The 26102-nt window shown below is 46.3% G+C and overlaps 1 protein-coding gene across 1 annotated transcript in view; it reads left to right on the forward strand.

Annotated features, from left to right (window-relative positions):
* The first annotated feature begins 1991 nt into the window (after positions 1-1991).
* Positions 1992-26102, forward strand: part of LOC119183337 (pituitary homeobox 3) — a 39676-nt gene continuing 15565 nt past the window's right edge. The window contains exon 1 of the mRNA XM_075881923.1: positions 1992-2369. Coding sequence (XP_075738038.1) covers positions 2076-2369 — 294 coding nt within the window. The 5' untranslated portion in view covers positions 1992-2075. The remainder of the gene's footprint in view (positions 2370-26102) is intronic.

Raw genomic sequence — 26102 nt, forward strand, 5'->3', positions numbered from 1 at the left:
CCGACTGGTTGCGCCTTCATAGCAGTGTGAAGGGTAAATTTGAGAACGCCAAACAACATGTGAAGTGTTATGCTCGCATATCGCCGCGTCGTTTCAAGGTTCTTAAACGTTTGCACGAAAATTAATGTACTATTCAAGGCATTTATTGTAGCGTATAAATGTCTGTAACAAATACAGCGCATGATGGCAAAACAAGCAGAACTGTGTGTTTGGTTAGTTAACGCACGTTAACGGTATAGCAATAAGATGCCAACCAACGCACACAGGAAGTGACAAAAAAGAACAAACGCCTGCTTACAACAGTTTTTTTAATCCATTCTACGCTATGTGCTTTTCTCCGCTCAGACGCACAAGCCCGAAGTCCCATTTAGAGCCATCTTTTCCGGGAAGGGTACCTGGCTCTACGCAATGTCAGGCTATATACCTATACAGAAACATTTGGAGACTCTGACATTTGATTACCCTTACTACATTCCTAGCTCATCCTCTGTTGTGAAATTTCTGTGCCAAGAGAAGCCAGTTGGCGGCAGTGCTTTTAGCATTGATGTTGAGGACCTTTACTATTTTTTGCCTCACAATGTTTTGTTATTGAGTGAGCGCTCGGCTGACTATACCTCTGTCTTTCGTTTCTTGTCTGTTTGCATGCTCTAAATACCAACAGAGAGAATTGTTAAGAAATATTTGGTGAAGAAAGCGCTTCTTTAGGTTAGGAATTTATCCATTCATTGTTCATCTAAAGGCACCAGACATCTTCGACGAGTGTTTTTGACATTACGAAAAAGGCTACTGGTTCAGAGGGATTACCAGACGGTCCGCGAGCTTTACAAAGTCAGATGTCTACATTTGGCAAAATGCAGACTGTGCATGCATGCCCCCCTCTACATTACGTGTTAAACAGCGCTCAAAACGAAATGATGATCAAGGAAAGGTAGACCTAACAGGCTCTGAGTTGAACATCGGTTTGAAGCGTGCACATTTTACGTCAACGTTTTATTGGTGTTCATTTTCATTCATGTTTTTTTTTCTTTTTGAGCGCTGCTTAAGAATAACCTGTATGCAAGATTACCAACCCGCCCACACTTGTTGATTGTGGGTTGTTTGAAGAACAGACTGACATAGCCGCAATCTTCCATTTTGATTCCACAGCCGTATACCGAATCGTTTTGCATAACTGCTGAGTTCAATCAAGATACATTTAAATAGGTGGCAAATCAAACAATTGTAATAAAATTAACCACCTAACTTAACTATGACCAATAGCGAGTTCCCTTCTTGTGCGCTGACTTTTTAATAATATCAAGATATTACTAATAGCAAATAAATAGCTGGCATATAGCTTCCCTTAAGTGGAGAAAACTGATATTCACGCAGCTGCCAGAAAGTCCGTTGATACTTTTTTTTATTAAACCAGAGAACGCCATAAGCACCGGTACTAGCAGCATGGGACGACCATAAAAGTTTGTGCATATAGTACTAAAGTGGTCTGAACACAAAACTGCGTGGACTTGTGCACTTGCATTATATTTAGCCGGAGTATAACTTAGCTACGGTAGCCATGCTTGAAGGCCCTGGTTCGATTCCCAATCGATTCGATGCCACAGATCGATGAGTTTGAATTTCAAAACCGCCCGTTTGCTTATAGTTAGATGTGCAATAAGTAACCTCTGGTGGTGAGAGTTATTCAGTCATCTCCCGGGTGTTCCGTGAGTATATCATGGTTTTGACACGTAAACCCCAAAAGTCATTGTTTAGTGAATTTAAGGTGTTGTGACTTTGAATGTAGTGTGTTATGCAAAAAAAAAGCATGTGCCTACCTTCGACGGACATAATTAGCTGTTGCGGACCGCAGAAGCTGCGCGTTTTGCTTATGCGTGCATACCGATGCCCCAATAATGACAGCGCTCTGTGCTGTCAAAGCGGGCGAGCACAGAGTTGATGTCCTCGGCATCCGCGGCGCGCGTTGCCGTTTCCGCACGCGACGCGCCAGGGCCGTCACAGCCAAATGACGAATCGAGGGGTGTCGGCCGCCGCGCGAACGAGCATCGCTGGCGGTTTGTTTTGAATGCGCCGCTGCCATGTTTCTCCGACGCGAATCGCCCACGGTCAAGGCAGCGAGCGACCCACGCATGGACAGTGGCGCGCGAGGCGACGACGGCGCTGCCCTTGAAAAGCCCTGGTCTCCGCTGGCCGCGCACAGAATGGCGAGCACCGCGATCCATGCGCACCTGCAGCCTTCGTACCGGCTGCCCATGGTGCTCGGCTTCCAGGAGCGAGAGCTTGAGGCGGCCTTCGAGCGCAATCGAAACCCGAACTTCAGCGACCTGGCAATCCTGGCCGCGGAGATGGGCCTGCCGCTCAGCGCCGTCAAGGTGAGCGAATTAAGTGCGCGTGTTGGCTGCCTTATACCTGTTTGGATTTAGACAAATGGTCGTGCTCTTGTCAACTTGCGCAGATGACAGCTGCAGGCGCGGACCTATCATAATGCGCACGATGAATAAATGCAGGGCACTGGATGTTGTGCGTTTTATCTCACTTTTGTCGTCCATATACTCCATCAGTTCGCCTACACTACAGGGTAGGAGAACGAACACGCGTCCATCTCTTTCCTCTCATTTTCACTCATCGACCTATTGTGTTGCTGCTCTCTCTTTTTTAAGAGATTAAAAAAAAGAAACTATGCAGAATTTACTGCGGCGTTTATCTTTGTTCTTTCTTGGCCCTAATTCATTCCAGTTAATTCGTTTTTAACGTTTCATGTATCATTGTTTTGCAAGTTTCCCATTCCACCCTGAAAATTGTTCTCATAAAACGGTGGCATGCCCCAGAATTTTCGTGTTCAGTTCAAGTAAGTTGAGCATTTACTGTATTCCCCAATGAAGTCGTTTAAATAATTTTGGCCATTCTTTGGGAGACGACATGGACAGCTGCGTGCTCCGTCTACATGTCGAAGTAAATCTATACGACCATGTGGCCCCTTTGGTATACCTTGCGGACAATGGGGAGTTTTCAAACGGTAAACACAAAGCTTTGCATTAGCGTTTGTCGCCTCTACGCATGCGTCGTACGATATCCCCTAGCGGATCTTTTAAATGAAGCAAAAAGCGGGAAACCACAGCGAACGCTATCTTCGCGTATGCTACTCTAAAACTGCCTAATGCTCCAAAGGCTCAAGTCAGACAGTGCTAAAGGGACTTAGTGAAAATCTTTGAGTCGGCCAGCTGCGCCACCTGTTTTCGAGGTGCTCACACTCAAAATGTATCCCGAGACATGCTGCTGTTCTTCCAAAGCAATGTTGATGCTGAAGATAAGCCGAGGCTTGTGATTTAGGCTCGAGCCCCGTATAGTTAGGCTATGGGTTTCCTGAACTGAGAAAGCCACTCGAGCATTTTGCTTTTTCTACCGATGAACGTCGAAAATTCCCTGTTGTGCTCACTAGTCATTAATTTTGCATGACGACACTGTTAATCATTTACATTAAAAAACCTTGTGCTCTTAAGTGTATGAAACCTTTTTAATTAGCGTAGTTTACTTAATAGTAGTGCTCTAATAAATGAAAGTGCTGCTCTATATATATTATATAGATTTTTTGCTGCTGTAACTCAGTGTAGATTATTTTACTTGAAGCTACAAAGCTACAACACAGTTTATATATATATATATATATATATATATATATATATATATATATATATATATATATATATATATATATATATATATATATATATATATATATATATATATATATATATATATATATTGACATCACTGTAGAAAGCACTGAATGAATTGAAGAGCGTAAACGAGCAAAAGTTTTACGTGCTCGTCTGCGGCAATCCAGCTGAGATGTCTGATGTGCTCGCGATGTTTCGAAAGCAGCTTGCCTATGCATTGTGCGTGAAGAGTGGCCGAAGGGACTAGCGGAAATGCATTCTCAGCCGTTGAAGCGTGACATTCTTTTGCGCGCGCCGTTATTCTCAGTTGTTCGAAGATCGCCTCTTCCCTTACTTAACGCTCTAACTCATACACAAAACCGGGCCACATCTGTAACATTGCGCTCACTGAATGTCATCGCAGTGGAAGGAAGATGACAATATACTTACAATACACAAAAGCATACTTTATGTTACCCCCCCCCCCCCTCCCCTCTGACACACACATATACACCATGCTGAAGCTACGAACTGCCAAGCTCTGGCTGACATCCAGCAGCGGATGTGTATGGCTTATGACGTGCAAAATGTGAATTACTTGTATGCAGTTGCGAACGTATGAACTTGAAGACAACACCATGCAATTCAATTTTATTGGTTGAGTTGCAAATTTCTGATGAGTATGAAAACCACACCAAGCTTTCAGGGACACAAGAAGGCTAAGTCGCAAATTAAGTATTCTCAGCAAGTAGCTCCTCGACTTCAGGAAACAGCTATGGCTGCTGGGAGTTAGAAATGATCCCTGCAAGAAATGGTGACATCAATCCAATGAATCGACCATTGATCGCCCATTTTTTCGCCGTTAATTATAGTGAAAAATGAGATGCATGCCAAACAAAAACATCGAGAACTGTCTCCGTGTGTAGACAATTTTATTTCCGATTCATGGGTGCCGCAATTTTAGGCCGTTAAAGAATGTTCTCTGTGTTTTATGTGTCCTGACATGAGATCAAAAAGGTCAAGAAAGGTGAAATGCACGGGCCGTTTTCGTGCTTACGAGTCTGCCGTACCACTGTTCGATTAGTTTTCCAGACACAGAATGGTGGCGCAGAGAAGGGGGCAGTTATAACTGCACGCAAACATGCATGTAACTGCTCAAGCTTCGTGTTTTATTTCTAAAAACAGTGCACTCTATAGAGTGGGCATTGATGCAATAGCGTACAAAAATAGATTGTTTTAGTTCGTTTCATACGGTATTAGCCACCAGTTTGCGCACGAGCGCTGGTCATTATAATATCTGACGGTGATTCGGAAGAAGAAACGCACGCTGTCTGGCATTACTTTTCTGCACGTGAAAATATTACAAAGAAATGCCAGGCCTGCATGGAACACGCCGCACAGACACAGTGAAAGCTGGAAGAGCGACGTTTCTGAGCCTTTATTAAACACCCTTCGGGTAACTGCTAATTCATCGACATGTGACCTTCAACGTCCCAAAACCACCGTATGATTATGAGAGACACCGTAGTGGACGGCTCCGGAAATTTCGACCACCTGGGCTTCTTTAACGTGCAGCCAAATCTGAGCACACGGGCCTACAGCATTTTCGCCTTCATCGAAAATGCAGCCGACGCCACCGAGATTCGATCCCGTGACCTGCTCGGGTAACTGCTGCCAGCATACTTGCATAGTTTCCGCTACACCATAAATACTCCTCAGAATGTATGTCTAGTAGGGAGAGATTCGCTATGCCATCTGGCGCCTCTTCGGAGAAGCGAAGTGCTCAGCCGCTACACGCTTGCGAGGAATTTTGTGTAACTTTTTTCATCGTGTGGCTGATGACTTTGAAGAATCATGCCTGTAGCTTTTGTAATAAGTTGGGGCATTCGACGACCCACTAGTTACACAATTCACATTGTGTGACGTCTGGTTGTTCCTTGGCGGTTCTAAAAAGCTTTATTACTCATTTAACGACATTATTTTCTCGGCATGCAACCTGGTTAGGGGGAGTTTGCAGCGGAGTTTCAAGCACCGTCGCGGCTGGGTGGTAAAATACTGGGCTGGCTTACAGGGGACCGGGGTCGGAATACCATGGTGTCTTTGGTGTTTATTTAGTTTTTTTTTCCTACTTCGCGCGATGGTGATTATAGACATCGGCGTTGACAACTATATGGCGTCAAAAACTACCCTTGTGGTCTCATAAGTCATAACACCTTTTGCTCTAAAAAACAATCCATGCTCATCCACGAAGTGAATTCGGATGATAAGACAAAACAGTGATCATGAATCATGACATTTTATTTTGTACTGCATATTAGCTTTTGATTTTGTTCTTGTTAGTCTTTTGTTATGTCATATCTTTTGACTTATGGGTAATTAAATTTCTATGTTTACGGCGTTGTGGTTTTTTATTTTCTTCTGATCAACGTTCTTTCGATAACCTTTCTGTGGTTCACGGATGTTTTAATTTCTTCACATGCCGCCAACTGCTTTGCCGCATATATAGTGTTTTGGTATTGTGACCCATTAGATGCGAAGCAGTTCTTTGACAAGCCTGTGTGATTCGGTCTCTCGATCCACACCGCGCTCCCCTGACCGCAGGTGTTGGGGCGGTGCCAAGTAGGTCACGCCTTCTCTCGCATTTCGCACGCTTTTACGTCGCTCTCTCCCTAGCCTGTCGCCGCTTGCTGCGTTTCATCTCTCTCGCTTCACCCTCTCCACTGCTCGCAACGTTCGAGTGAACAGTCTTTCTTCTTTAGGCATCCTCTTATCTACAGAGGCATGGTGCGACAGCTGCATACTCCGCTAGGGGCACCACGGTAGTTCCGCGGTACAAAATCACGGAGCGCACGCGCCTCCATCTCTCCTGCGCAATGCTGCGAAGAGCGCCAGCATCCACACCGCCACTAGTGTCAGCGTTAGCGCCAGCACAAGCTCTCAATAAAGTACACCATCTCGCGCTCAAGCGAAAAATCTCCCCATGGCTTCGCATCCACACATGGTTCCCTTTAGCGGGAGGTAATTTAATTTGTTTTGTTCTGGTTAAGATGCTCTCATTTCGATCCAGTGAACAATTTGTTCTGTCACACGCTTTGATTAATGGGTGGGTAAAGGTCACTGTTTGTACGGTTTTGTAGCCTTTTATTTTGCTTGTTCTGGCTAACAGCCTTTTGATAACCTTTTTTCTGTTTGAAGATATATCTGTTTGTTGACGCGCACCTGCGCTACACGGGCTGTAGACGCAGGATGGCGCTTTATGACAATATGCGGTGTTAAGGGGCTCCCGCCCTAATACGAATATTGTGAAAAAAATGCAATGTGTAGTATAGTCGCTAAAAAAGTGTTCCATTTTATTGCAGAGCTTGTTTCGCAGAAATTCTGGTGTCTGTGCCTCGAGGTGTGAGCGAAAAATCGGCGTTGCCCATAAGCGAAAACCGAGATAGATGGCGAACAATAAAAATATTTGGTTTGAGTGGTAATCAAACCCAGTTCTGCGTGACAAGCAGGCATTCAACCACGTCATTTCTCGAACTGTTTTTGAAAAAAAAGTCACTATACGAATGTCATGTAGTGTGCATGAATATTGCGTGGCATAAGCGTAGAATCACACCAAGTGTCAAAACATGCGAATAGCACTACGAGAGGGTTGTTTAAGAGCACCCCCTCCTCTGCTTACAAAGATCTAAGGTATAGTTAATTATCAGCATCAACACCATCAACAAAGTGTGCAACTGGGCTCGTGCTCGTGTTGCCTAGCAGACGCGTGATGTGTACTTCGCCAGTTCGCAAAAGCAATTATAGCGTAGTTCAATTATAGCGTAGTGGGTACTTCGTGACTGTAACTGCAGTAAGCATTTTAGGATAGTTTTGTAGCGGCAGAAGCATCGGCGGCTCATAGAAGACTGGAACGCTCGCAGTTTCTTCTTCCTCTCCACACGCACTGCATACCGTGTCTGCCCCTTCGTATTTGGCTCGATATGTTTTGGTTCGCATTACTCCCGTCCTGGCCTCAAACAGTAGAGCTACCCCGAGTATTATCATAGATCGTTTCCTTGGCAATTTGCTGCTTAAAAGTTTGATAGATCTTGAGTGCGGACTTCTTAATCATGCCAATTCTCCACATGTTAGTCTCTGTTTCCTACACTTTCTTCTTAACCGATAGTTCCCTTTGGTTTGGCCACCTGCTGTTTTCTAGGTATTTACCAGTCAATTTTCTGGTTCGCTTCCTCCATTTTGTATCGACATTCTTCATGTACGAGTAGCTGAATACCTTCCTAGCCCAACGCTCCTCCCCCATTTCTCTCAATCGCTTCTCAAATATTATGTTGCTGCTATAGCTACCCTGCCCTTAATGATGTCCTTCCCATATCACCTTGTACTCCCTGATTTGGTGTATTCTCGTGAGCTCCTAAAGCAAGCCTACCTATTCCACGTTGTTTAATTTCTAATCTTGCTTGAATTTCTGATCTCATGCGCAAGACCGCATCGCCGAACGTCAGACCAGGAACCATGACCTCTTTCCATATTCCTCTCACATCATACCTATTGTAATTCCACAGTGCCCTATTTTTCATCACTGCTGCATTCTTGTTACCTTTAGTTGTTACGTATATTTTGTGTTGCCTTAGGTACTCGGTCCCATTGCTCATTCATACGCCCAGATATTTGTATTAATCTGTTATCTCTAGCATCACCTCCTGTATTCTAAGCTCACAACCTTCATTGTCATTAAAAATCATGACTGCTGATTTTTCCTTACTGAATCTGAAATCTAACCTATCTCCCTCATTACCGCAGATGTCCACCAATCTCTGCAAATCTTCCTTGTTGTCGGCCATTAGCACTATATCATCTGCGTACATCAATGTTGGTAGTGCCTGTTCAATGAGTTTTCCTAGTTTGACGAAAAAGAGGTTGAAGACCAGTCCACTTCCCTCTAATTTGGCCTCTAATCCTTGTAGGTATATCATGTATAATAAGGGTGACAAGGGACACACCTGCCTAAGCCCCCGTTTTACCTCTGCAGGCTTGGATACCTGTTTTTCCCACTTTATACCTACCTTGTTACCTTTCTAGATATTCTTTAAGAGATTAGTGACTACATCTTCCACGCCTAGTGTGTCCAGTATTCCCCACAATTCCTCTTGAACCACGCTATCGTACGCTCCCTTGATATCCAAAAATTTTATCCACAGGGCCCTGTGTTCCTTGTCTGCTATTTCGATGCACTGCGGACATTCCAAGAAATAAACCATCTAGCGGACATTCCAAGAACTAAACGAGAGGTCTCACGGCTGGGCTAGATTACATCTGCGCGCTCGCTTCCTACGGACTTCGCATCGGGTGTAGTACATGCCTCTCGCCGCTGTTTTGAGGAGGGCGCTGCGACCCTGACCTTCCTAGGGTGCCTGGGCGCGCGCATCGAGGGACTCTAGACGTTGCTCCGCCACTCCGTGTAGCGCGCGCAACGCCGGCACATGAGTTCGGGCGCGCTTCTGCACTCACACCTCATTGAAAAACAAGTTGCTCAATCGTTGAAGACGCACAAACGGTTTAAGGCATTGCTTATACCTGATGATACTGGGCTTGGACCTATATACCTCTGAAGAGTGCACTTTGCTGGCAGTGTCAGAAGCCCCAAAGTGCGCGCATGATCGTAGCCTTTTTTGTGACCGAAAGCGCCGTATCAAACATCCCTTACAAGTTTGCCTCGGCACGCCAAATGCTTTCTTCCGTCCCATTATATTTGATGCAAAAGAAACACGGCCTTTTTCTCTCTTTTCCGTGCACCTGTTGCGAGTTTCTTAACGCATGCGTGGTGCTTGTTTTCGCGTTAATATTGGGATGTATTTTTCTCTTTTTCAGCAATTGCTGCACCTTCTCGCATTTTGATCGATGATGTCACACTTGGGAGCGCAATCGTCCTCTCATAGTCTGGTATTGACTCGAACGATGAGCGTCGCTGCTTATTGTTTGCGCACAAACCCTTACTGTTTCTTGTTCAGTGAAAGCGTCTTGTGAAGTTGTAAGATCCAGATCTGTTTCGTTTGTCTCAGCTTTTCGCTTCCTTGATGTATGACGTAGAGGCGAATCTCGTGAAGCAGGATCTTTGCGAGGCTTCTATGCACTCGAAATCAAGTAGGAAGGATAGTCCTTGAGAAGAGTAGGCGGAGTCAGGCATAAGTTTTCTGATGCGGAACGCAACGCATCGCGCAAGTGCCTGCTGCATACGACTGTCAATTCAGACTAGTCGTTGATGATGAGGTTTTCTCTCACAATATTCTTTTGTCACATGGGGCACAGCTCAGTACTGTTTGGGAATTGGAGAGAAGAAACACCGGGTGTTGTCCCAGCACGTGACTTACAATCCGGAACCACGGTGATCGAGCGGTCGTGACGGAACACAGCAATACACCTTCACAGAGCTAATATGTGTCCATGTGCGTAATGCGCGTGCTGAAGGTTGTGCGACGGCCTTATCGACTCGCGAAATTACTGTAGACTTGACTGATTTGTGGGGTTTAACGTCCCAAAACCACCATATGAATATAAGAGAGGCCGTAGTGGAGGGCTCCGGAAATTTTGACCCCCTGCCATGGGGTTGTTTAGCGTGCACACGGGCCTACAACATTTCCACCTCTATAAATAACTGTAGACTGAATACTGACAAAGCACCGAATGAAATACAGCCGTGATGGGTAAATCCTACAAAAAAGCAAGCTACACTAGAGATAAAAGGAAATTGACAACAACCTACTTGTAGCACTATTCCACAAAGAAATTCGTACAGGTTTTTTTTTTAGAAAAAAAAGCTGAATTACTTGCCGAATAGTTGTATTGTTGACAGTTTCTATTTTCAAACATGTTTTTCTACGAACTCGATGGATAACGAAGAACTCATTTGCACTAGAGTTTTAGTTCCAAGGCAAGTGGCTTGCGAGCATAAGCAGCTGCGTACTTCGTTCGCATTCTTCATGGACGTCGCTTGCATTGCAAAGCAATGCAAGAGGGCTTGGGTCTCCAGAATCAATATTTCCAGGTGGTGTTAACATCTTGACAATGCACACAACCACTTTCTGTGCGTGCCGTCCGAAGGGGTTATTCGGCAGCAACGGTCCTCTTTTTTGTTTTTACTTTCTTTCTCCTTATACGCTGTTTTTTTAGCCATGCGATATACAACACACGTACGTGATTCAAAGAGTTGTCAGGCTGCAGACCGTTGCTTCTAGTCCTGAAAACCACTCCAAATGTATTTGGAAAAATATAGAAAAATAGAACATAGCCAGCAAAGTGAAGGTGCGCTCGTCAACCTGTGAGTGGCCTCTCTTAATTGCGGTGGCGTTGTCCAACGACTCCAAGGACCAAAGGTGCTCTCTGCTTGCAGAACAGGTGCAGCATTGTTTATTTATCGCTCTGATTGTTGACAGTGCTTTATGCCTTCTGAAGTATGCCTCTCATTACCCGATTCTTCCGCATTTTTACTTAGTTTCAGCCTGTATTATCTACGAGCACATACATACCAACATTAAGCGGAAAGCCGTCTGGTAAGATTATATTTCTTTAAGTAGGCAATCCTCCTCCTGTCCCTGATTTATATAATAATCCTTTTCCTCCTTTCCGTCAAGAACCTCCATTTTACGTTTTCACATCGACAAGCTCTCTTGTGCTGTGTGCGCAGACGATGGAAGGTCAGGGTGGCTGCGCCCCTATTGACGACGAATGGCGAAACATTCTCAGAAACTCTCCCATTGTGCCGCTTCGTACATGCGGAAGAAGTAATTAGTGCGAGAAAGTGGCCGAAGACAGCTGATTTACAATTCAACGAGTATGCTGCAAAACTCGCTTTGAAGAGTTGGCTCACGACGCCCTCACGCGGAGCGTGACCATCGCATGCAAGGACAGACAGCCAGACAGACTATCAGAAGGACGGATGGAGAGACGGACGCGTAAAGTGGGTATGTGCTACAGGTATACGAGATGCGAGATGGCAGTACTCAGAGTGTAGTTCCATTCTACTCGCGGCAGCTGCTTAGGCCGTAAAAGGAGAGAACCTCTAGACCGCGGCCGTGGCTCTATAGTTAGATAGGTAACCGTTAGAGAACCGTGCCCGTATACACGATAATTCTCATGGTAGTTCTCTGCTGTTCGAGGTCACAACGGGAGTATTGCGGACCAAGACGTATCGAGCCAAGTACGAAGGCACAGACACGGTATGTAGTGCACGTGAAGAGGAGGAGGAAGCGGCTAAACATTTGATAATGTTCTGTAAAGGGCTCCGCCCTTTAGTCGAAGATAATGGCGCCGAATTTTTCGAAGAATTGGGGTTTAGGGACAGTGAAGGCAAAACAGACTTTACGCGGGCAGAAATAACGAAGAGTGTAGCGATCGGGCTATACCTTGACCCAGCGAGTCATTTGCCACGCCGGATTAGTGCAAAAAGGACAGTCTCGCCACGTCTGGACGGAGGAAGCAACAGAGGCCGGCCCCACGAGACGTCGCCTGCTGATTGACAGCGGCGCCAACGGGGTGGAATGTCGCCAAAGAGGGTTTTGGAGCCGCCACTCTATCTCCCGCCTGGGCCAGTCACGCATCGTTGGCGCGTTAAACGGCAGACGACGACGGCGCTGGTCAAAGGGCTCTCCCCAGAGGATTCCACGAACCGGGCACCTCTCAAAAGATCGGCGCTTGTTTAATCCATTGTCAAGTAGCCGACCAGCTGACTGCCTATGCCCGCCAGGCATTGTCCCGGAATACGAGACGTAGTGTCGCCAAGACGCCACCAAGAGGACAACAGGGACGGCGTCTTCCTGGGGGAGACCGCGGCGGCTGCCGCGGATCGCCCCGCTAATTGAGCGAACATAATCGGCGGACTCTTTGAAGTATGCGGCCAGGATCGTGGGCACTCTCGACTAAAGGCTCACACACGACGAGGAAGAGCCCTGCTGGCGCCACCAAAGTGCAGTGTTCACGTGGACCTTGCATGCTCGCCCTCCCCTCACCTGTGTGTGCGTGATTGGTGATCGACTCGTAGAGGAGGAGCCCGACAGGGCATAAAACGACGCGGCAGAGTGCTGGACGTCGCTCTGAACCTTGCTCTGAACTATGTAAGGTTTAACCACCACGCTCGTGGTTTGTGAAACCACTAGTTCTTCTCTTCTCTTCTGTCATCTCGACAACTCCCTGTAAAGATGTAAATAAATCCGTTAAGTTTGCTCAAAGCTCTCCCCTGGTCCTTGGCTCGACGGAGCGACGGCGATCGGCCCCGCTACCCGCAGACTGCGGTCGCCGCGACGCGCAACAACTGGTGAACAGCGGTGGGATCCACAACAAGAGGAGGAGGCTAACGGATTGGTGGCTACAATTAAGGCGCGAGTGAAATTCAATTTTTAAACACATAGTAATAGTACTTAATTTTATGGCTAGGTGGCGTGCACATGACCCACCAATGGGAAGTTATTACTAGATCTTTGCGAGCAACATAGTCTGGAGATAGTTAACACGGGGCCTAAATGTGACGGCCAGATCACATGGGAAGTCGGAAACAAGCAATCAAGTATTGATTATTGTCTCATGACTGAAGGAATTTACCACAAACTGACAGAAATGAGGATAGACGAGGAAGGCATTAACAGCTTGGGTAGTGATCATAAACGAATAACATTACAAATGGGATACGAAACTGAAAATATGAGCATGGAATCAAAGTCTGGCAGCTCGTATTTAAATGACAAACAAATAATAAATATAGCCGCAAGAGTCGAGGAAGAAGTAGGCGAAATACCAGGCAAGGACTGGGAGTATAGTGAGCTGTTACATCTAATGACGAAGGAGATAGGGAAAGAGAAGAAAGCTGTTTGCTGGAAAGGAAAAAGGAAGCCAAAAAGTTGGTGGAACAAGGAAATCCGGGAGGCGATCGAGAAGCGACGCGAAGCATCACGGGAGCATAGAAAGGCAAAAAAGGAGAAGCGGCCGCAGGACGAAGTCAAAAAAATATGGGAAATATATTTAGAGAAAAAATCCCTTGTACAGAAATTGGTAGAGGCAAAAATTAAAGGTGAAAGTGAACGCTGGATGACAGAGATACACGAAAAAAAGGAGGCCGCGCCTAGGATTTTTTGGAGCCACATAAAGGCGCTAGGTAGGAAGTCTGTCACAACGCAACAACATATTCTAGATGAAAGAGGAAATCAATTGGAAGGGTACGAAGCGCTAGGTTACATCCAAAAGGTAACAGCCGATTCGTTTCAAAAGAGCGTCCAGGGGATCTCCCCGGTGAGTAAAAGTGTGGCGGAGAAAGCAACAGAGGAAGAGCTAGTACTTGATAATTTCAACTGGAAAAAGGCCGAAGGAAAAATTCCAAAGCGCACTGCCGCGGGTTTAGATGGGATTCCCGTTAGCCTCATTAACGAACTAGGACATAACACTAAAGAAGCATTGTTAAAAGCAGTAGAAAAAAGCTTAAAGGACGGACAAATACCGGACAGTTGGCGACAAAGTAGAATGAACTTAATCTATAAAGGCAAGGGAGAAAAGGACAAGATTCGCTCGTATAGACCACTAACCATTACATCGGTACTATACAGGATGGCGATGCAAGCAGTAAAAATGAAAATAGAAACATGGGCCGAACATAACGATATTTTGGGAGAACTTCAGAACGGATTTCGAGTCGACAGGCGGTTAGACGATAACCTGTTTGTTCTCACTCAGTGTATAGAAATATCTAAAATAGAGAATAGGCCCTTGTACGTGGCTTTTCTAGACATCACTGGGGCATACGACAACGTTAATCAGGAAATTTTGTGGAATATATTGAAAGGAATGGGCATGGGCGACGACTGTATTGTTGCGCCTTTGTGTAGCGTGGTGCGGACTCGGGCCATCCGAGTCCCCGGAGAGGACGAGTAGAGAAGCCGGAGAAGGAGAAAAAAATGTTTATATACAGTATTTACATGGTAGCGTGGTACAACATGAAAAGAGAATCACCCACGAGCGCCTCTGCGCTAGCGTTTTTATACATCGTCCGCCTTCCCAAGATCCCTTGCAAAGATAATTTATGCGCAGGATACTCCAATGAGATCGTCGTCTTCCTCTCCGGCCCCGAAGAGGGAAAGCCAAACACCGCCTCCCTCTGAACCTAGGAAAGGGGGCAAGGCATGCCCAGTTCGCTGTTTGGTGAGGGAGACCCCACGCGCCAGCGTGGCACCACAGTGAGATGACGTGGAATCCCATGCGCAAAGTCGCTCCCTGATGCAGCCAGGTTGACTCAAGCAAGGCAGAATACCCCGTACAGCTGCTGGGTCGACGCTGCTTCGGAGTGTTGCTCTCGGCGGCTGACAAAAGCTTGGCCAACGACTTTTGTGTCAAGAGGAGCCGGCGACGTGGTTTTTCCCGATTGTCCGCGTCCGTCGCCGTCCCGGTGCAGGGTTGACTCATCAACAGCTGCCAGGTGCCAGCAGGCCGCGAAGACCACGTGGAACTTGGGCGAGGCACAACAGTATACAGCTTTTGAGGGAGATATACCGAGAAAATACAGTTTGCATAGAGTGGGAAGGAATGCGTAGCAAAGAGAACGTTGAGGTTAGCAGGGGTCTGAGACAGGGATGTCCTTTGTCCCCGCTGTTATTCATGCTGTACATGGTGAGTATGGAAAAAGCGCTAGAAGGTAGCAACATTGGTTTTAATCTGTCACACAAACAGGGCGGCATGATGATTGAGCAGAAGCTTCCAGGTTTATTTTATGCGGACGATATCGTCTTATTTGCGGACAGTCGAGATGATATACAGCAGCTGGCGAATATATGCGGAAGGGAAGGTGAAGCTCTTGGACTAGGATTCAGTGTAACGAAGTGTGGATTGATGGTATTCAATGATCCCTGTGATCAGACGGTGTCCATACAAGGCCAAGAAATACCGAGGGTAAGTGAATACAAGTACCTTGGAGTATGGGTAAATGAGAGTGATAGATACATGGAGGTACAGGAAAAAGCCTCGGCAGCAAAAGGAAAGAGGAATGCGGCAATAATGAAGCACAGAGCGTTGTGGGGATACAATAGGTATGAGGTGCTTCGAGGTCTGTGGAAGGGTGTAATGGTTCCAGGGCTTACTTTTGGGAACTCAGTGGTGTGCATGAGGGCAGAGGTGCAAGCGGGAATGGATGTAAATCAAAGGACTGTGGGACGCCTCGCGTTGGGTGCTCACGGGAAGACGACAAACGAGGCTGTAAAGGGCGATATGGGGTGGGCAGGTTTTGAGGCGAGGGAAGCGCAGAGCAAAATAAGGTTCGAAGAAAGGCTAAGAAATATGAAGGAGAGTAGATGGGCAGAGAAGGTGTTCCGTTATTTGTATAGGAAGAGCGTGGACAGACAGTGGAGCAAAAGAACTAGAAGACTCACTAGTAAGTATACGGCTGGTATTGTAAGCCATATGTCAACAAAGAGCGTTAAGGGAAAAGTCAGGGAGGCGGAGAGGATTTACTGGATGGCAGCTATGGAGAAAAAACCGGCTTTGAGTAACTACCGAAAGGGCAAAAATGAAATAAGGAGGGAGGCATTTTACGATAATTCAAGGGGAAGCGCTTTACTGTTTGAAGCGAGATCGGGTTGCCTTAGAACGCGTAGTTATAAAGCAAGATTCAGTAAAGAAGAAGAACAATGCACATGCTGCGGGAAAGATAAGGAAACGGCGGAGCATGTTCTGATTGAATGTGGAGATATCCACCCAGGTGTACGTTTGGGCACGAGCCTACAGGAAGCCTTGGGTTTTAGGGACAACAATGGAAAGCTGAACACACCCGCGATTGAAATAAGTAAGAGACGGTTAGAGTATTGGTGGCAGAAAATTAGAGAGAAAGGACAAAAATAAATATTGGAAAAATAAAATATGGACAGTGTGCCGTAAATGGCAGAGAACTTAAGCTGAAAATTTACCTTTTTTTCCATTAAGATAGAATTTATCGAAGTAGAGGCATTAGGCCAACATAAAAAAAAGAAAAAAAATTTTTTTTTTTTTTGTCGAGCCTGGTGGCATACTTGTCACCACCCCGTTATAAAGCGGACGCTCATAGCATCCATCCATCCATCCAGCCCGATCTAAAGGGCACAGCCGGATACATCCATCCAGGGCACTTCTAAGTAGCTCTAGTATTATACACCATTTTCACGGAGACGAGGAGCGTAGCGTCGAACCGGTGCACTTTAGTCAGTCTCTCCACTCGCCATTTGGCGACAACCATGGGTGTGTGCGAACTGCCGTGTTTTGTATGCGCGGCGCGTGAAAGAACAATGTTCTTATTTTTTTTGTCCGCTAAAGCTGTTGTGCTGCCGAAAATTGAAATATCGGAGAAAAACAGGTCGACAGGCTACCACAGCGCTGTCTTTGGCTGCCAGAACAACTGTCGAAAGCACAAAAAGTTGGCAGATGAGACACATGAGTTTCAACTTCCTTCGAAATGACTTTATAAAGTCCCAGGCGTTTTTCGCCGCCAAATATTTTATCATATGTGGTCTCTGTCCTTCGTACCGTTTCTTTATTACACCAGCTTGTAATATTGCTCGGGTGTTGATACACTTTGTTAACTGCAGCAAAGAGAAGCAGCGCAGTTATTACAAAAATGTTTTGTCCAGAATTCTGTTGCAACATCAACATCCCCCATTTCTGGGCGGTAGCACATGAGTTGCAATGCCTGCTGCTACCAAAATCTCAGAGCGTGCAATTTCAAGTTTATATCAAATGAGCCCTTTCTAAACTGCATGACAGAAATGGCCGCATGAAATAAGTGTTTTTTGGCTTGGGAACGTGCCTAGCATTTTTTTTTCTTTCAACGGCACGTCACTTCTGGACTTATCAATTTCGTGACGATAACTGGGGCAGTTTCATGACAACCACACTTTTTTTTGAGGCAGCCTGCACGTTGTAAATAATCGGCCCATAATTGTTTTTGCCTGAACCAGTGCACACGTCGTGATGATTTAAAAAAAAGACAACAATGTTACTGAAAACAGGCGCACTTTTGGCATATGGCCAGTGGCGACCGCTCGCGTCGAAGGGAATTTACGCCATGCCATGCTTCCAGCTGTGCGAGACGTTTATTTTCATTTTCTCTCTGTGTTGCTCCTGCGCCGAAGTTTGAGCTCATCCGTCGTACATCCGTTTGTTTTTCTGCGTGACAATCAGACACGAGCTTTTGGTCACTACTACGACGGCACGAATCAACACAAGCATCAGCGTTTAATTGTGCTTCCTTTGTTTCATAAACTTTGTATTGCGACATTCTGAGCGGAACCAGTTGGTCTGCTAGCAATAATAGAGTTACATGGAACTTGAATCACGCCAAAGAAACCCGCGAGTTGTTTCAAACACTAATGCGCGTACTTTTAGTGCAGCTGGACAGTGGCGTACGTATTTCCTCAACTCAAATTACGTGTCACCGATGGATTCGACAGTTGACCCCAGTTTTTACGCTATAGTGCATATTCCCAGAACCCTACAAAGCCAGCTATACCAAAACATACTAAGCAATTACCTATTTACACGTGCTGCTTAAATAAGGCATTGGAATTTCCCTCACCTCCTATCTATCGTCGGCACCACTGTGGGAGCGTCCGTGTCGCCGCAGTTTCCTGTTTCAGCCATTTCGAAGCTGACAGCTTAGCGATTGCTCATTAGTGCCTTCACACCATAGCGAAGCTTTGCTGTATTTTGTCTGTGTCCACCACGGTAGATCAGTGGCTATGATGAGAAAATCAAGCACCTATGGTGCTCTGCTGCTGACCTGACCGTCGTGGGTCCGATTCCGGCCACGGCGGTTCCATTTCGGTGGAGCCAAAAATGCTTGAGGCCCATGTGCTGTGTGATGTAAGCGCACGTTAACGAACACCAGACAGCCAAAATTTCCGGAGCCCTCCGCATTGACGTGTCTCATAATCAAATCGTGGTTTTGTAGAGATCTGAGGCAGCGGCGTATCATGCACAGCAGATCTCCACTCACCGACGCGGCGGCGATACATTGCAGACGCTATAGACAGCACTGCGGCGGAAAAAAAAATTACGGCCTCTTTGTGAAGTTGGTGCATACAGTGCTCCCGTGGGGCGCGCTTCCTTTCTATTCACTGGGAGCTCACTCAGCGAACTCATTTCTTGACCACTCCACTGTCTTGCACCCCAGAAGCTAAGGCAGCGGCGCGACGGGCAGCAACAGCTTGGTCTCACCGCAGCGCTATGTTTGACTGCCCTTACTATCAAAAATACATAATGATGGTTGTCTACTTTCCCTTTCTTAACCCTTCAGCCACCTTGCGGGTCTCCGCAATACTCATCTGCATTAGCTTTAGCGTACTAATAGTTCTTGCGTAGTCAAAAACACGAATGTTTTGGACTCCTTCGGCGTAGCGCTTCATCGTTTTTGCTCATTTGTTACTGGCTAAGGGTGCTTTGAAAATTGTTTCATTGTGTTAGTCAGTGTAAAGGTTTTTAAAAGTTCCTAAAAAGTTTTTATAGTACCTTTTTATGCGTTCATGTCATTGAAGAGGCTTGGTGCAATAAAAGCATAATAAAGAAAAGTTAATAATAGATAAAGTAGAAGTACACACCTTGCGGGTACGTAGTTCTTAAGAAGTTTAGATTGTGGTGTTCGTTACATTTAAAGTGTTTTGTCACGGCTCTGTCTGCAGCACCTCTGCAATAGAAACCTGTTTTGTGCGCATCGTGGTGGCGCAGTTTGGCTTGCCTATATGTTGGTTTCATTGAACGACAATGAACAGTTGGTGGTCTGTGCTCTTTCCAGCCTCCCTCCTCGTTTTCCTTCAGCTTGCGCAGCGAGTCGAGTTTTCACGTGTGAACCGCTGGTCTTGGAAGAAAATGAAGCGTCCCAGAACAAGTGCCCCGCCGCGGTGGTCTAGTGGCTAAGATACTCGGCTGCTGACCCGCAGGTCGCGGTATCGAATCCCGGCTGCGGCGGCTGCATTTCCCATGGAGGCGGAAATGTATGCCCGTGTGCTCAGATTTGGGTGCACGTTAAAGAACCCCAGATGGGAGAAATTTCCGGAGCGCTCCACTACAGCGTCTCTCATAATCATATGGTGGTTTTGGGACGTTAAACTTCATATATCAATCATTCAATGTCCCAGAACAAGTGTTTTTCCCGAACCCCTTCTTTCATCATTTACAGTTCTCATCCAGGAGCTCATGTCACCCGCAGTAAAGGCTTGGCATAAACTTAAAAAAGTGTAAGCCAGTGGTCATCCCACATGTGCATGCCGTCTCCCACCGAATGAAGAAGGCTGCAGGACGTGCTCGCGTGCAGATCGTGTTCTCGGTCCCACAACAAATGGGTTCTTTTCGCAAACATCTCAACGGGAGCCACATTGATCACCACCCCTGCAGCATTAACCACGTTTCGTCCCAGGTGAAATGCAAGATCGGAGTAATGTATGAATTTGCCACCACTTGCAGAAGGACGCCCGTAGGCCAAACCAAACGCTGCCTCAACGACCCCTTGTGGGAACATGCAAACAACGTGAGGAATAGGCACGGCACCAACCTGGCGATCCACTGTGTCAAATTCGGGTGCTTCAGGACACCAATGTCCGGCACGGTGAACATGGCTCAGCGTGGACGTGGTCTGCGGAGCCATGCCTCGAAGCCTGTAGTGGCGCATGCACGCATGGACACACGCCAGATACTTCACGTTGCCAGATACATCGTTCGAACGCACCGCTCGCCAGGTGCTGCTCTTAGCTGTAGTACAGCAAGAGCCACGCACTCGTGTGCGCCTGCGTCACTTTGATTGGATGCGCGCTGCGCAGCTTCACGTAACCGTGTTGATGCACAGCGCTGTGCAATAGCTTTCTTCTGTTTGTGTTTTCGCGTTTGCAATGTGATAGTCACTTGTGCTGCACCCCCCTCTTTGTGCGAAATCTGGGAGCATATATATTTGGTTGATGTGAGAAAAATAAACGAGTTGAAAGTCCCGGCGCCCTATCCTGTATCATTCTTTTTTCTTGTTTGTATCAGTTGCGCCATGATTTATTTATTAAGCTTATTCACTCACGGCATGGTTGGCTTTCGGCCCCATTTGCCCACAAAAGATGATGCAGATCACCCACGACATGTTTGACCCGCTCATTCCGGGCCACACCAAGGCCGTCCTAGCTCTGGACTTATCCAGAGTATTTGATCGCGTCGAGCATATCATGCTATCTTCACAGCTCTCTTTCTACTGAATTTTGGTACACTTGCGCACACTTACATTGAGACCTTTCTCACAGCACGCACTGCCGAACTTCAGTTCGGCCCGCTCACTTGCCCAACATACATACTAAAGAGTGTCGGAACACCTCAAAAGTCCACCCTCTCACTTTTCTTATTTAATGTTACTATCATCCCCCCAGCCCGACAACTGACAACTATTCCTCACCTAAAGCACACCCTATACGCAGATGACATCACGCTATGGTCTATCCATGGCAGTGATGGTGACATACAGGACACCATTCAAACTGCCACCAACCTAACACAAAACTACGCAAGTGTAGGGCTTACCTGTTCTCCAGAGAAGTCCGGACCGCTCTGCATCCGTCTCAAAAGCCGCAACTCCCCTTCCTTACCTATCGTCATCGAACTGGATGGCAGATCGGTACCTGAGGGCGACACCCTCCGGATATGGAGCATGCATATCCAAAGAGATCAAAAGAACACTAGCATAATCCAAAAACTTAAGCAGGTTGTAGGGGCGATTTTAACCTGATCCGCCGAGTCTCGGGCTGCCACAGGGGCATGAATGAGGGTGACCTATGTGCCCTTATTCATGAATTCGTACTCAGCCACGTACGCTACTCCACTACCTACCTCCAACTATCTCGCGAGACACTGACGTCCTGGATGTACTCATCCGTCGGGCATACAAAGTATACCCCTCCATCCTCCCATGAGTACACCGACCTATCGACTTCTCAAGTTGCAGCCTTGACACGACTATCGGGAACCTATAGACGCCCACCGCCAAGCGCAATACCTTCGCCTTACACAAACTGACACCGGACGGCATATTTTGCATTGTTTCAACCAAGAGGGCAGTCGAAGCCAGAGGGTTCCTGGACTAGGGAACCCTCCCGCCTTGAGGAGATACCGGGACTTGCACGGAACACTGTTTCTAAATAAACGTTTATTTCTCTCTCTTGGAATCCAGATACCAGCCAACGATCCGACATTACTCCCCATACCAAGACCCCTGCACCGTGAACTCCTCATTACACCACTTCCCCGTAACATGCACCCCAGCCACCATGATAAAAGCCTCCGAGCTCGTGCTAGAACTCAACACCGATGTTGTGGCTCCGAACTGGACGCCGTATGGGTGGACGCAGCATGCGTGGGTGATGACGTGGTCGCCACCATGATGGATCACACGCTCTCCCCATTAAGTATACACACACTTCCTTCGGACACCTACCCCTAAGCTGCAGAGAAAGCTGCCATTGCCTTAGCAATTGTTAACATTTAGCATGGCATGTTTTATCCAATTCCAAAACCGCAATTCTAAATTTCGCGCGGGGCCGAGTTCACGTCCTTGCTTTTCGCATACTGGACTCGCCCAATGCACCTCCGCCCCGTCATCTGGAGTTGATCTGGGCACCACGCACTCCGGGAATCCTGGAAATAAGGCCGCCAACCTCTTATTCCGAGGTTCTCTAAGCCGGGCACTGGCGGCCTCCGATCCCGGATTCACGAAGGAGCACGCGCACACTTTCAACGAGCTGACTCAGGCCTATAGGGCAGAGCGTTAGCTTTATCCTCCCCCGCACAAGTCCATCAGCAACCGACAGACCACCATATTGTGCCAGCTACAGATTATCACTCTTCCTTCTCCTCTCGTTCTATCACACTATCACCCCCTTTTCCTAACACCCGCCTCTACTCTCTGCCCTGAATCTCATGCTTCTGCTATACCAATCCTTTTTCACTGCCCGGCGGATCGTCCCCCACGTGAACGCCTCAAGACCAGGGAGGACTGGGAGACCCTACTGCATTCAGAGGGCCTGGTCGATCAGACAATTACTGCCGACCAGGCTGCCAGAGTCATAAATCACCACCAAATGAACGCTTGAGTGCTGCGGGATCGTGTGGGGACCCAAGGGCCCGCGTCCTCCAAACTCCTCTGTTGAAATAGAGTTTTTCTCCTCCTCCTGGGGAAGGACTGCAATCACGGTGCGCGTGAGCTCGTAAGCAGCTGCTATAGGCATATTACGTCGTATCCCTTATTGCGATAACAATTATATGGACACTCTCGGCTGGTTTTTGGCGTCGCCTCTGCCGTCATTCAAGGGTACACTTAGATTCAGATCTTTCTGGGTGTGAGTGTATAATGCCGCGTTGCTTTTTTCAAGTTTTATTATCACCCCGTTACACCATGTTCAGCACAAACTGTGCCTACGGTGTCAGAGAAGCTTCGAGGCTGAAGTAGATTGTTTTGTTAAGATTACGCCCACCTCATGAATCTTTCAGACTATTCTGGAACCTACGTCGCCGCTAGCGATAACGCTAGAATGTTGGATGGCAAGTGTATAAACGCCGACACGCTGCACCACTTGTCAGTTGATCGACGGCCGACGCTGCGTTCGCCACTATCAGTGCACGACTGCTAATGTAGCCCGACTTTCTGTTTACAGGGCACAGGTTCACCCAAAAAAAAACAGTTTGATCTCAACATACAGTCTTCTGTCTTCGGCCACGTCGCGAGCTCATGACTATATATATATATATATATATATATATATATATATATATATAGAACTTGAAGGAAAGGCACGACAGGTCCGGGTATTTTCTATATTGAACTAACTTGCAGATAGCACATAAGAAAAGGATCCTATTTACTAACGTTTCGGCCGTGGCACGGCCTTCGTCAGAGTAAGTAGGTATGATACAATGCAGCCGCTTTTATAGGCTCACGTGATGAACTCTTGGTATAGCAGCTAGGACAATCAAAGTAAAAAAATCGTAATCTGTCAGAACCTTGTGTTGACATGACTGACATGTGACGGGTGCATGAATATACAAGTCTCAAGTTTCCTTGCGCATCGACACGCGGGGCACAGTATGGTTGGCAGGACATGCAAAAGAGCTCTGAAGTAAAGAAACCACGGTTGACTAATATACATTCTAATATACACTAAAATATTTTACTAATCTAAGAAGTCGTGTTGTTATAGTGCGAGGCAGGTGAGCTTTCCTACGTTTTCATTGATACCTGAACGAATGGTGTTAAATTTATGAATCAAGAAGGATTCCCTCACTTCCCTATCGTGATTAGTCTTGAAACCGGACTGAATAATAGTGGCCCTAATTTTGTCGAAACCATGGCCAGGCATACTGACGTGCTTCGACAGCGGTAGATTAGGGAGGCTTACGGCATGTGCACGGTGATTATTAAAACGAATTCTAAAACTTGTCTCTGTTTGACCTATGTACTGAGCTCCGCATGTTGAACACTCGAGAAGATAGATGACGTTGATACTATCACACGTGTAGTTCCCATTTATCTTTAAAGAAAAACTGGACGATGTACTTAAAACTGTTTTAGATGTCGTCATGTGCGCGCACACTTTGCAACGTGGTTTGTTGCAGGGATGACAGCCTTCATGATGTGAACACGTGGTTTTAGATGAGGTTAGTAAATCACGAAGGTTCCGCGACTGCCGGTAGACCACGCGTGGTTGTTCTGTAAAGATTCCTTTGAGCCGCTCGCTCTGTATTAATATGTTGAAATGTTTCTTTAAGATATGGTTAACATTTGGAGCTGAGGCCGCATGTGTCAAAATTAGATTAGTCCGCGAACAGTCTTTGGGTCTTTTGTTAGTACTCAGCAGGTCTGAACGGTCAAGCTCTTCGGCACGTTCGATGGCGTCTGTGATTATGCTGGCCGGGTAGCTCTGTTTTTTGAGCGCGCTCCGAAGTTGTTCACAGTGGCAGGAAAATTCGCTGCTATCAGAGCATATTCTTTTAAAACGGACTGCTTGGCTGTAGGGAATACTAGTTTTCTTGTGTTTCACGTGACTACTGCTAAAGTGAAGATATTGCTGCCTATCCGTGGGTTTTCTGTAAAGATTAGTTATCAGCTTCCCGTTACGTAGAGTGACCATGACATCCAGGAAGTTTATGTTCACAGGTGAATGTGAGTGCGAAAAAGAAATCGCCGGATGGGCGTTGTTAATATCTGCTATGAAAGAAAGAAGTTGCGATTCACTATGGTGCCAGATTAGGAAAATGTCGTCAATGAACCGCTTATAGTAAAATGGCTTATATTCACAATTTGCAAGAAATTTGTTTTCAAGAAGTCCCATAAATATGTTTGCGTAGTTTGGTCCAATTCTTGTGCCCATAGATGTACCGCTAACTTGAACATAATGTGTCCCATCAAATTCGAAATTGTTAAGTTCAAGAATGAGCTTAAGTAACGTAGCTAACGTAGATGCAGAAACTGGTTTGTTGGCGTCGCAATCGTTGTACGCGCAGATAACTACTACCTCGATGCCATCTGAGTGAGGGATATTAGTACATAGTGACGTGACATCTAACGTAACGAGAAACGAATTTTGAGGAACCTGTAGGTCAACAATATCTGATAGAAAGTGATTGGTGTCTTTAATGTAAGAAGAAAAGCTGGACGGAATGATGTTGATGAGGCTGTCTACATAACGGGAAAGGTTCTCAGTCACTGTTCCAATACCAGAAATTATCGGTCTACCGGGATTATCTCTCTTATGAATTTTGGGAAGAAGGTAAAACCTGCCAGCTACTGGGCTCAACGGTATTAGGGATTTCAGAGTGCCATAGCTCATTTCTTTAGTATTAAAGAGCGCAGTCAAAGTATCACGAACAATATCTTTGAACTCGTTTGTTGGGTCATGATCTTGCCGCTTGTAATATGATGCATCACTGAGCTGCCTATGGCCTTCGCTGATATATTTGCTTCTGTCCATTACAACAATGGCGCCTCCTTTATCTGCAGGTTTTATAATTATGTCATTACGACTAGCGAGGGATTCAATTGCTTGTTGCTCTCTGTCAGTAAGGTTGCGGTGCAATGATGTACGTTCTTTATATGCCTGCATGACATCGCGTTGTACAGCTCTGATATAAAGGTCCAGACATTAGTCTCTTTGGGAGGGGGGTGTCCAATGCTTGTAAGATGGCAATGATGAGCTATCGGTATTGTGAGCCGAGGACCGATCATAAAAGTACTCATGGAGGCGCATGTTACGTTCGAAATTGTGAAGATCCTTCACCAACTGAAATTCACTATAGCCTCCTGTTGCAGGGCAAAAATTAAGTCCTCGAGATAACACACTACGTTCCTCATTTGATAGATCGTAACCTGACAAATTTATAATGTTATCCTGTCCAGAAGATTTACTTTCCAGCTCGGGCTGGCGCATTTCAGCTGTAGTT

This window comes from Rhipicephalus microplus, chromosome X (genome assembly GCF_043290135.1).
Source record: "Rhipicephalus microplus isolate Deutch F79 chromosome X, USDA_Rmic, whole genome shotgun sequence".
In the NCBI taxonomy this organism is placed as follows: domain Eukaryota; kingdom Metazoa; phylum Arthropoda; class Arachnida; order Ixodida; family Ixodidae; genus Rhipicephalus; species Rhipicephalus microplus.